This window comes from Lethenteron reissneri, chromosome 69 (genome assembly GCF_015708825.2).
Source record: "Lethenteron reissneri isolate LAM-NWPU_2019-01 chromosome 69, ASM1570882v1, whole genome shotgun sequence".
In the NCBI taxonomy this organism is placed as follows: Eukaryota; Metazoa; Chordata; class Hyperoartia; order Petromyzontiformes; family Petromyzontidae; genus Lethenteron; species Lethenteron reissneri.
Window position 1 is genome coordinate 4,227,910 of NC_083847.1, and position 12,786 is coordinate 4,240,695.

The window sequence follows — 12,786 nt, forward strand, 5'->3', positions numbered from 1 at the left end:
CCGGCCATTTTTGCAGTCGCCGTGGCAACTGCAAAAATGGCAACTTCAAAATGGCGACTGGCGGCTGTGTGTTGTCGATGGCGACGTTGTCGTTGTTGTTGTTGTCGTTGTTGTTGTCGTTGTCGTTGTTGTCGTTGTCGTTGTCATTGTTGTTGTTGTTGTCATTGTTGTTGTTGTCGTTGTTGTCATTGTTGTCGTTGTTGTTATTGTCGTTGTTGTTGTTGTCGTTGTTGTTGTTGTCGTTGTTGGTGTTGTCGTTGTTGTCGTTGTTGTTGTTGTCGTTGTTGTTGTTGTTGTTGTTGTCGTTGTTGTCGTCGTTGTCGTTGTCGTTGTTGTCGTTGTTGTTGTTGTCGTTGTTGTTGTCGTTGTCGTTGTTGTCGTCGTTGTCGTTGTTGTCGTTGTTGTTGTCGTTGTTGTTGTTGTTGTCGGCCTGTTGGTTCGGAGGCAACTCACCCAAAGGCGACGAACTGGCGGTCCATCCAGGGCGCCGGCTGCAGGGTGACGTAGAACTGCGACGAGTTTGAGTGGCGCCCGCAGTTCGCCATTCCCAGAACCCCTCGGCACGAGTGGCTCACTGCGAAGCTCTCGTCTAGACGGGGAGGGGTGGGGGGTGGGGGGTGGGGGGTGGTGGGGGAGGTGGTGGTGGGGTGGGGTGGGGTGGTGGTGGTGGGAGGGTGGGGGTTGTGGGGGTGGTGGGGGTGGTGGAGTGTGGGGGGGTGGGGGGGTGGTGGTGGGGTGGGGGAGGGGGTGGGGGGGGTGAGGGGGGGTGGTGGTGGGGGTGGTGGGGGGTGGTGGTGGTGAGGTGGTGGGGGAGGGGGGTGGTGGTGGGGGGGGTGGGGGGGTGAGGGGGGTGAGGGGGGTGGTGGGGGGGGTGGTGGGGGGGTGGTGGGGGTTGTAGTGGGGTAGTGGTGGGGTTGGTGGTGGGGGGGGGGGGAGTGGTGAAGGGGTAGGTGGGGTGGTGGTGGGGGGGGTGGTGGGGTGGTGGTGAGGGGGTAGGTGGGGGGTGGTGGGGGGTGTGGTGGGGGGGGGGAGCCATTTGCAACGTCGTAGCGATGTCGTAACTCGAGTTTATAGGATGTAAGATTTTCACGTAACTCTGAGTACATAATAGTTACGATTTTGGGCATTCGTAAAGTCGAGATAAATCTTTACACTAGTCTACAAAAAAGTAGGAGCCAGAGTACAGAACGTGTTACAATGTCGTAGTAACGTCATAAGTCGGTTTCTACGATAACATTTCTCGTAACTCCGAGTACGCAAGAGAGAGTTACGATTTCGGGAAAATGTAAAGTTTAAATAAATCTTAACGCTCATCTACAAAGAAGCAGGAACCAGAGTACAGGACGTGTTATGATGTTCTAGTGTAGTCGTAAGTGTCGTAAGTTGCCTTTAATACGATGAAAGATTTCCTACTAACCCTGAGAACGTGAGAGTTATGATTTTAACCGTTCATACGTCTTAGATAAATCTACATTGAATAATGAATGTAGTAGTTGGACACTACACGATACACTACACTATACTACAATATACACTACACTATACACTACACTATACACTACACTATACACTACACTACACGATACACTACAATATACACTACACTATACACTACACTATACACTACACTATACACTACACTATACACTACACTACACTATACACTACACTACACTATACACTACACTATACTACACTATACACTACACTACACTATACACTACACTATACACTATACACTACACTATACACTACAATATACACTACACACTATACACTATACTATACACTACACTATACACTACGCTATACACTACACTATACACTACACTATACACTACACTATACACTACACTATACTACACACTACACTATATACTACACTATACACTACACTATACTACACACTACACTATACACTACACTACACACTACACTATACACTACACTATACACTACACTACACACTATACACTACACTATACACTACACTATACACTACACTACACACTATACACTACACTATACACTACACACTATACACTACACTACACACTACACTACACACGACACTATAACTACACACTACACTATACACTACACTATACACTATACTATACACTATACTATATATACCCGTACCCTACCCGATACTCGTAACCTACCCGAAACCCGTACCCTACCCGATACCCGTACCCTACACTATACCCTTACCCTACCCGATACCCGTACCCTACCCGATACCAGTACCCTACCCGATGCCCGTACCCTACCCGATACCAGTACCCTACCCGATACCCGTACCCTACCCGATACCAGTACCCTACCCGATACCCGTACCCTACACTATACCCTTACCCTACCCGATACCCGTACCCTACCCGATACCAGTACCCTACCCGATGCCCGTACCCTACCCGATACCAGTACCCTACCCGATACCCGTACCCTACCCGATACCCGTACCCTACCCGATACCCGTACCCTACTCGATACCCGTACCCTACCCGATACCCGTACCCTACCCGATGCCCGTACCCTACCCGATACCCGTACCCTACCCGATACCAGTACCCTACCCGATACCCGTACCCTACCTGATACCCATACCCTACCCGATACCCGTACCCTACCCGATACCCGTACCCTACCCGATACCCATACCCTACCCGATACCCGTACCCTACCCGATACCCGTACCCTACCCGATACCCGTACCCTACCCGATACCCGTACCCTACCCTATACCCGTACCCTACCCGATACCCGTACCCTACCCGATGCCCGTACCCTACCCGATGCCCGTACCCTACCCGATGCCCGTACCCTACCCGATGCCCGTACCCTACCCGATGCCCGTACCCTACCCGATACCCGTACCCTACCCGATACCCGTACCCTACCCGATACCCGTACCCTACCCGATGCCCGTACCCTACCCGATACCCGTACCCTACCCGATACCCGTACCCTACCCGATACCCGTACCCTACCCGATGCCCGTACCCTACCCGATGCCCGTACCCTACCCGATGCCCGTACCCTACCCGATACCCGTACCCTACCCGATACCCGTACCGTACCCGATGCCCGTACCCTACCTGATACCCGTACCCTACCCGATACCCGTACCCTACCCGATACCAGTACCCTACCCGATACCAGTACCCTACCCGGTACCCGTACCCTACCTGATACCCGTACCCTACCCGATACCCGGCTACCCGTACCTTGCCAGGTACGGGTACGGGTAAGGAATCAAAACCCGTTTGCGAACTCTGCCTCACCCTCAAACGTGGGTCCGTAGATGGAGGTGCCTCCATTCCCTCGGCCTGCCGTGATGTCTGGGGGGGGGGGGGGTGACAGAGGGGGGGGGGTGACAGGAGGAGGGGGTGACAGGGGGGGGGGTGACAGAGGGGGGGGGTGACAGGGGGGGTGACAGGAGGGGGGGGTGACAGGGGGGGGGGTGACAGAGGGGGGGGTGACAGGGGGGGTAACAGGAGGGGGGGGTGACAGGGGGGGGGGGGTGACAGAGGGGGGGGTGACAGGGGGGGGGGTGACAGGGGGGGGGGTGAGTGGGGGGGGGTGACAGGGTGGGGGGTGACGCGTGACGACGGGACGCGGGTTGACTGCTGTGCCAGGCTAGGTGCAGGAGGAGGAGGTCACGGGACAGACCCAGCAGGGGTTGACTACGGTGCCAGGCTAGGTGCAAGAGGAGGAGGTCACGGGACAGACCCAGCAGGGGTTGACTACGGTGCCAGGCTAGGTGCAGGAGGAGGAGGTCACGGGACAGACCCAGCAGGTGCCGTGGGTTGACTGCTGTGCCAGGCTAGGTGCAGGAGGAGGTCACGGGACAGACCCAGCAGGTGCCGTGGGTTGACTGCTGTGCCAGGCTAGGTGCAGGAGGAGGAGGTCACAGGACAGACCCAGCAGGGGTTGACTGCTGTGCCAGGCTAGGTGCAGGAGGAGGAGGTCACGGGACAGACCCAGCAGGTGCCATGGGTTGACTGCTGTACCAGGCTAGGTGCAGGAGGAGGTCACGGAACAGACCCTGCAGGTGCCATGGGTTGACTGCTGTGCCAGGCTAGGTGCAGGAGGAGGTCACGGGACAGACCCTGCAGGTGCCATGGGTTGACTGCTGTGCCAGGCTAGGTGCAGGAGGAGGTCACGGGACAGACCCTGCAGGTGCCATGGGTTGACTGCTGTGCCAGGCTAGGTGCAGGAGGAGGTCACGGGACAGATCCAGCAGGTGCCGTGGGTTGACTGCTGTGCCAGGCTAGGTGCAGGAGGAGGAGGTTAAGGGGCAGACCCAGCAGATGCCATGGGTTGACTGCTGTACCAGGCTAGGTGCAGGAGGAGGAGGTCAAGGGGCAGACCCTGCAGGTGCGGTGGATTGACTGCTGTACCAGGCTAGGTGCAGGAGGAGGTCACGGGACAAACCCTGCAGGTGCCGTGGGTTGACTGCAGGGAGATCATCTCTGCCCGGTGCCTTTCCTTGTGTCTCAGACTCTGGATCTCCTTCAGTACTTCCTCAACAGATGGCACCTCAGCCAGCCACTCACAGGGGGTGACTTCTTCTTCCAATATTTGAGGCACGGCAGCCTCAGCGGGGTCATCCCCACTTTGTGCCACGATGTTTTCCCTGTGGAGGGATTAGCCCTCACCACAGGACCTCACAGAAGTGCTCAGCAAATCTGCAAAACCTGTTCCTGGGGGTCGGAGATTGGATCACCGTTTTGTCCCCTAATGATGCTAATAGGTGTGGCGCTGCAAAGAACGTTTTATCTCTGCCTCTCACTCACTCTCTTTTTTGTTTACGATCAGTGGAAACAAGAAGATGCTCGGTGGAGTCGGCACTTTGCTTCGTTCATAATTTCGTAATTTTTTTTAAATAATAACTTTGCTTCATGTAAACCCCCAACCTCTCGCTCGCTCTCTCGCTCGCCCTCTCGCTCGCCCTCTCGCTCGCTCTCTCGCTCACTCTCTCGCTCGCCCTCTCACTCTCTCGCTCACCCTCTCGCTCACCCTCTCACTCACCCTCTCGCTCACCCTCTCTCTCACTCACTCTCTCACCCTCTCGCTCACCCCCTCTCACCTCCCGCCTGAATCCACCCGTTGGGCACGACGCGATGGACGAGTGACCCCTTGTACGAGGGCGAACCCTGCGAGCCGTCGCCCGTGCACAGAGCTCGGAAGTTGTGGCAAGTCCTGGGGCAGAGCTCCGTGAAGAGCTGCAGGGCGACAGGCAAACCGGCCCGGGGGTCAATCGGCGTCAGTCTAAAGGTCAACGCATCAACCCCATGGACGAGCTCACAGCGCTCGATGTGTGTACGTGTGTGTGGGTGTGTACGTGTGTGTGTACGTGTGTGTGTGTGTACGCGTGTGTGTACATGTGTGTGTACGTGTGTGTGGGTGTGTACGTGTGTGGGTGTGTGTACGTGTGTGTGTGTTTACGTGTGTGTGTGTACGTGTGTGTACGTGTGTTTACGTGTGTGTGTACGTGTGTGTGTGTACGTGTGTGTACGTGTGTTTACGTGTGTGGGTGTGTGTACGTGTGTGTGTGTTTACGTGTGTGTGTGTACGTGTGTGTACGTGTGTTTACGTGTGTGTGTGTGTGTTTACGTGTGTGGGTGTGTACGTGTGTGGGTGTGTACGTGTGTGGGTGTGTACGTGTGTGTACGTGTGTATACGTGTGTGGGTGTGTGTGTACGTGTGTGGGTGTGTACGTGTGTGTACGTGTGTGGGTGTGTACGTGTGTGTGTGTGTACGTGTGTGGGTGTGTACGTGTGTGTACGTGTGTATACGTGTGTGGGTGTGTGTGTACGTGTGTGTGTGTGTACGTGTGTGTGTGTGTACGTGTGTGTCTACGTGTGTGTGTATGTCTCTACGTGTGTGTGTACGTGTGTACGTGTGTGTACGCTGTGTGGGTGTGTACGTGTGTGGGTGTGTACGTGTGTATGTGTGTGGGTGTGTGTGTACGTGTGTGTGTGTACGTGTGTGGGTTTGTACGTGTGTGGGTGTGTGTGTGTACGTGTGTGTGTGTACGTGTGTATATGTGTGTACGTGAGTGTATGTGTGTTTACGTGTGCGGGTGTGTACGTGTGTGTACGTGTGTGTGTACGTGTGTGTACGTGTGTGGGTGTGTGTACGTGTGTGGGTGTGTGTGTACGTGTGTGTGTGTACGTGTGTTTACGTGTGTGGGTGTGTGTACGCGTGTGTGTACATGTGTGTGTGTGTACGTGTGTGTGTACGTGTGTGTGTGTGTGTACATGTGTGGGTGGGTGTGTGTGTGTACGTGTGTGTGGGTGTGTGTGTGTGTACGTGTGTGTACGTGTGTGGGTGTGTACGTGTGTATGTGTGTGGGTGTGTGTGTACGTGTGTGTGGGTACGTGTGTGTGTACGTGTGTTTACGTGTGTACGTGTGTGCGAGTGTGGGTGTACGTGTGTGTGTACGTGTGTGTGTGTGTACGTGTGTGTACGTGTGTGGGTGTGTATGTGTGTGGGTACGTGTGTGTGTACGTGTGTGTGGGTGTGTGGGTGTGTACGTGTGTGTGGGTGTGTGGGTGTGTACGTGTGTGGGTGTGTACGTGTGTGTGTGTGCGTGTACGTGTGTGTACGTGTGTGTGTGTGTGTACGTGTGTGTGTGTGTACGTGTGTGTGTACGCGTGTGTGTGTGTGTGTACGTGTGTGTGTGTGTACGTGTGTGTGTACGTGTGTGTGTGTACGTGTGTGTGTGGGTGTACGTGTGTGTGTGTGTACGTGTGTGTGTGTACGTGTGTGTGTGTACGTGTGTGTGTGTACGTGTGTACGTGTGAGTGTGGGGAGTGGTGGGTGTAGTGGTTAGCGCGCTGCGCTATGAACCTGGCGACCCGGGTTCGATTCCCGCTCACGGCCAACACCAGTGACGATTATCTGAACCGGTCCTGGGCCTCCCCTAGGTCGACTCAGCCTCAAATGAGTACCTTGTGCGGTGTGTAAACATCGCCACTGGGGAGACAAAGGCGGCCGGGCGTGGTGCTGGCCACCCACCCCCTCGTGTACTGTTCCGGCCTTCATAGGTGCTCGCTAACAGCACTTGCCCCTACAGTCTGTTAAGGCTACACGGGGGATCTTTGTATTTGTACGTGTGTACGCTTGTTGTTGTATGTGTGTGTACGTGTATTTTTATTTTGTAACAGTAGGGGGCACAGGTGGTGCATCAGCCAGTCATGTCGGTCATCTCGGTCAGTCGACCCGTGGCACCTGCTGGGTCTGCCCCGTGACCTCCTGGTGCACCTAGCCTGGCACAGTAGGGGGCACAGGTGGTGCATCAGCCAGTCATCTCGGTCATCTCGGTCAGTCGACCCGTGGCACCTGCTGGGTCTGCCCCGTGACCTCCTGGTGCACCTAGCCTGGCACAGTAGGGGGCACAGGTGGTGCATCAGCCAGTCATCTCGGTCATCTCGGTCAGTCGACCCGTGGCACCTGCTGGGTCTGCCCCGTGACCTCCTGGTGCACCTAGCCTGGCACAGTAGGGGGCACAGGTGGTGCATCAGCCAGTCATCTCGGTCATCTCAGTCAGTCGACCCGTGGCACCTGCTGGGTCTGCCCCGTGACCTCCTCCTGCCAGCGGGCGTTCGACACTTCACGTGGTAGCCTCAAGGTGCACGTGGCCTGGCACAAGCGTCGTGGTGACGTCATCGCCACTTAGTGGCGAATGGCGGTTGTTGTTGTTGTTGAGTGAGTGTGAGTGAGTGTGAATAAGAGTGAGTGTGTGAGTGAGTGTGAGTGAGTGGGTGAGAGAGTGAGTGAGTGTGAGTGAGTGTGAGTGAGTGAGTTGAGTGAGTGTGTGTGAGTGTGAGTGAGTGGGTGAGTGAGTGTGTGTGAGTGAGTGTGTGTATGTGTGTATGAGTGAGTGTGAGTGAATGTGTGTCTGAGTGAGTGTGTGGTGTGGGTGTGAGTGAGTGGGTGAGTGAGTGTGTGTGAGTGAGTGTGTGAGTGAATGTGTGTCTGAGTGAGTGTGTGGTGTGGGTGTGAGAGAGTGTGTGAGTGAGTGTGAGTGAGTGGGTGAGTGAGTGTGTGTGAGTGAGTGTGAGTGAGTGGGTGAGTGAGTGTGTGTGAGTGAGTGTGAATAAGAGTGAGTGTGTGAGTGAGTGAGTATGAGTGAGTGGGTGAGTGAGTGTGTGTGAGTGAGTGTGTGTATGTGTGTATGAGTGAGTGTGAGTGAGTGAGTGTGTCTGAGTGAGTGTGTGTATGTGTGTATGAGTGAGTGTGAGTGAATGTGTGTCTGAGTGAGTGTGTGGTGTGGGTGTGAGAGAGTGGGTGAGTGAGTGTGTGTATGTATGAGTGAGTGTGAGTGAGTGAATGTGTGTCTGAGTGAGTGTGTGTCTGAGTGAGTGTGAGTGTGTATGTGTGAGTGTGTGTGAGTGAGTGTGTATGTGTGAGTGTGTGTGAGTGAGTGTGAGTGTGTATGTGTGAGTGTGTGTGAGTGAGTGTGAGTGTGTATGTGTGAGTGTGTGTGAGTGAGTGTGAGTGTGTATGTGTGAGTGTGTGTGAGTGAGTGTGAGTGTGTATGTGTGAGTGTGTGTGAGTGAGTGTGAGTGTGTATGTGTGAGTGTGTGTGAGTGAGTGTGTATCTGAGTGTGTGAGTGAGTGTGTGTATGTCTGTGTGTGTGTCTGTGTGTGTATGTCTGTGTGTGTATGTCTGTGTGTGTATGTCTGTGGGTGTAGCGTGGGTGTGAGAGAGTGAGTAAGTGTGTATCTGAGTAAATGTGTGTGAGTGAGTGTGTGTATGTCTGTGTGTGTGTCTGTGTGTGTATGTCTGTGTGTGTATGTCTATGTGTGTATGTCTGTGTGTGTGGTGTGGGTGTGAGAGAGTGAGTGTGTGTGAGTGAGTGTGAGTGTGTGTCTGAGTGAGTGTGAGTGTGTATGTGTGAGTGAGTGTGTGTCTGAGTGTGTGTGTGTGTGAGTGTATGTGAGTGTGTATGTATATGTGTGTGTCTGTGTGTGTGTGTGAGTGTGTGTCTATGTCTGTGTGTGTGTCTGACTGAATGTCTGTGTGTCTGTGTGTGTGGTGTGGGTGTCTGTGTGAGTGTGTCTGAGTGAGTGTGAGTGTCTGAGTGTGTCTGTCTGTGTGAGTCTGTGTGTGTGTGTCTGTGTGTGTGGTGTGGGTGTGAGAAAGTGAGTGTGTGTATGTCTGTGTGTGTGTGTCTGTGTGTGTGTGTCTGTGTGTGTGGTGTGTGTGTGTCTATGTCTGTGTGTGTGTGTCTGTGTCTGTGTGTGTGTGTCTGTGTGTGTCTGTGTGTGTGTGTCTGTGTGTGTGTGTCTGTGTGTGTGTGGTGTGTGTGTGAGAGAATAAACCAAACCGCGCACCTCAAAGACAAGGCGTCCAGCCGGCTCGCCGTCCATGGCGACGTCCATGAAGACGCAATCCATGATGGCGCCTGCAGATACAGGTGACGGAGTGAACACGTGGTCGCCTTTGGTGGCGCTACACGCGGTGCGTGTGTTTGTGTGTTCGATTGTTGGTGTCTGTGTGTTTGTTTGTTGATGTTGGGTGATGTTTGTTTGTTTGTTGATGTTTGTTGCTGTGATGTTGTTTTAATGCTCGTTTGGCTTTTGTTGTTTCGGTGGTAAAAATAATGATACACACGCTTTGCCAGGTTGTACTTGGGCTCACTAACCCGCTCGCTCGCTAACTCACCCACTCGCTCGCTAACCCGCTCGCTCGCTTACCCGCTCGCTCACCCGCTCGCTCACCCGCTCGCTCACCCGCTCGCTCACCCGCCCGCCCGCCCGCCCGCCCACTCACTCGCCCGCTCACTCGCCCGCCCGCTCACCCGCCCGCCCGCTCACCCGCCCGCCCACTCACTCACCCGCTCGCTCACTTACTCGCCCGCCCACTCACCCGCCCGCCCACTCACCCACCCGCCCACTCACCCACCCGCTCACTCACTCACCCGCTCACTCACTCACTCACTCACTCACCCGCTCACCCACCCGCCCACTCACCCGCCCGCCCACTCACCCACCCGCACACTCACCCACCCGCTCACTCACTCACCCACTCACTCACTCACCCGCCCACTCACTCACCCGCTCACTCACTTACTCGCCCGCCCACTCACTCACCCGCCCACTCACCCACCCGCTCACTCACTCACCCGCTCACTCACTCACTCACCCACTCACTCACCCGCCCACTCACTCACCCGCTCACTCACTTACTCACCCGCCCACTCACTCACCCGCTCACTCACTCACCCGCCCACTCACTCACCCGCTCACTCACTCACCCGCTCACTCACTCACCCGCCCACTCACTCACCCGCTCACTCACTCACCCGCTCACTCACTCACCCGCCCACTCACTCACCCACTCACTCACCCGCTCACTCACTCAGCCACCCAACGACCTACTCACCCACTCACTCACCCACTCACCCACTCACTCACCCGCTCACTCACTCACCCGCCCACTCACTCACCCGCTCACTCACTCACCCGCTCACTCACTCAGCCACTCAGTCACTCACCCACTCACTTACTCAGCCACCCACCGACCTACTCACCCACTCACTCACCCACTCACTCACCCGCTCACTCACTCACCCACTCACTCACTCACTCAGCCGCTCACTCACTCACTCACCCACTCACTCACCCGCTCACTCACTCACTCACCCCCTCACTCAGCCACCCACCGACCTACTCACCCACTCACTCAACCACTCACTCAACCACTCACTCACACACTCACCCAGCAAATTAGGGGCAAGTGCTGTGAGTAGCGAGTAGCAGCAGCTACCTATGAACACACAAAGACAAAGCTCCCCCAGGAAGCCTCAACAGACTGTAGGGGCAAGTGCTGTGAGTAGCGAGTAGCAGCAGCTACCTATGAACACACAAAGACAAAGCTCCCCCAGGAAGCCTCAACAGACTGTAGGGGCAAGTGCTGTTGGTAGCGAGTAGCAGCAGCTACCTATGAACACACAAAGACAAAGCTCCCCCAGGAAGCCTCAACAGACTGTAGGGGCAAGTGCTGTTGGTAGCGAGTAGCAGCAGCACCTATGAACACACAAAGACAAAGCTCCCCCGTGTAGGCTGTGACAGACTGTAGGGGCAAGTCTATGAAGGCTACCGGCGCTGTGGCAACACGAACACCACCAACACCTGCATCACAACACCCGGGTTCTGTGTGTGTGTCTGTGTGTGTCTGTGTGTGTGTCTGTGTGTGTCTGTGTGTGTGTCTGTGTGTCTGTGTGTGTGTCTGTGTGTGTCTGTGTGTTGTGTGTCTGTGTGTGTGTCTGTGTGTGTGTCTGTGTGTGTGTGTGTCTGTGTGTGTGTGTCTGTGTGTGTGTCTGTGTGTGTGTCTGTGTGTGTGTGTGTCTGTGTGTGTGTGTCTGTGTGTGTGTCTGTGTGTGTGTCTGTGTGTGTGTGTGTCTGTGTGTGTCTGTGTGTGTGTCTGTGTGTGTGTCTGTGTGTGTGTGTGTCTGTGTGTGTGTCTGTGTGTGTTTGTGTGTGTGTCTGTGTGTGTGTGTCTGTGTGTGTCTGTGTGTGTGTCTGTGTGTGTGTCTGTGTGTGTGTGTGTCTGTGTGTGTGTCTGTGTGTGTTTGTGTGTGTGTCTGTGTGTGTGTGTCTGTGTGTGTCTGTGTGTGTGTCTGTGTGTGTGTCTGTGTGTGTGTCTGTGTGTGTGTGTATGTGTGTGTCTGTGTGTGTCTGTGTGTGTGTGTCTGTGTGTGTGTCTGTGTCTGTGTGTGTTTGTGTGTGTGTCTGTGTGTGTGTGTCTGTGTGTGTGTGTATGTGTGTGTCTGTGTGTGTCTGTGTGTGTGTGTCTGTGTGTGTGTCTGTGTCTGTGTGTGTTGTGTGTGTGTCTGTGTGTGTGTGTCTGTGTGTGTCTGTGTGTGTGTGTCTGTGTGTGTCTGTGTGTGTGTGTCTGTGTGTGTCTGTGTGTGTGTGTCTGTGTGTGTGTCTGTGTCTGTGTGTGACTTACCGATGACTGGTACCAGCAGTGTCAAGATCGGCCTCTGTGGAGGAGGAGGCTCGTGAAGGACGCTACTGCTGCTACTAGGCAGTGCCAGGCTAGGTGCACCTTGAGGCTACTGGGCAGTTGGAGGCAGTCGCCCTCCAACAACAACGGAGGGCGGAGGAGCGACGCTCACAACAACGAGCGGAGCGCCGGGTGGCTAAAGCACAGCAAGTTGGCACAGTAGGGGGCACAGGTGGTGCATCAGCCAGTCATCTCGGTCATCTCGGTCAGTCGACCCGTGGCACCTGCTGGGTCTGCCCCGTGACCTCCTCCTGCCAGCGGGCGTTCGACACTTCACGTGGCAGCCTCAAGGTGCACCTAGCCTGGCACGGTTGTTGTTGTTGTGTTCGAGCCTCAGTCTCCATGGTAACCGCGCGCGCGCGTCGCCATGGAGACGGTGTCCTCGCGCCGCTGGTGATTGGTTGGCGCTGCTGGTATCGTCACCCGCCTCATGAATATTCATGAGGTGGGGTTCTGCATTGTGTGTATAGTGTAGTGTATAGTGTAGTGTAGTCTATAGTGTAGTGTATAGTGTAGTGTGTAGTGTATAGTGTAGTGTGTAGTGTAGTCTATAGTGTAGTGTATAGTGTAGTGTGTAGTGTAGTGTATAGTGTTGTGTGTAGTGTATAGTGTAGTGTGTAGTGTAGTGTGTAGTGTATAGTGTAGTGTATAGTGTAGTGTAGTGTATAGTGTAGTGTGTAGTGTAGTGTATAGTGTAGTGTATAGTGTAGTGTGTAGTGTAGTGTATAGTGTAGTGTATAGTGTAGTGTATAGTGTAG

The 12,786-nt window shown here is 54.6% G+C and overlaps 1 protein-coding gene across 1 annotated transcript; it reads right to left on the reverse strand.

Annotated features, from left to right (window-relative positions):
* Window positions 1-53: 53 nt before the first annotated feature.
* LOC133360793 (probable inactive peptidyl-prolyl cis-trans isomerase-like 6) lies at window positions 54-12,375 on the reverse strand. The gene is made up of 5 exons (XM_061579670.1): window positions 11,972-12,375; window positions 9,352-9,422; window positions 5,096-5,231; window positions 3,288-3,344; window positions 54-589 (listed from the first exon to the last, which is right to left on the reverse strand). The coding sequence occupies exons 2-5, from the start codon at window positions 9,412-9,414 to the stop codon at window positions 450-452; spliced, it is 396 nt and encodes a 131-aa protein (XP_061435654.1). The 5' UTR covers window positions 9,415-9,422; window positions 11,972-12,375; the 3' UTR covers window positions 54-449.
* Between the last annotated feature and the right edge of the window lie 411 nt (window positions 12,376-12,786).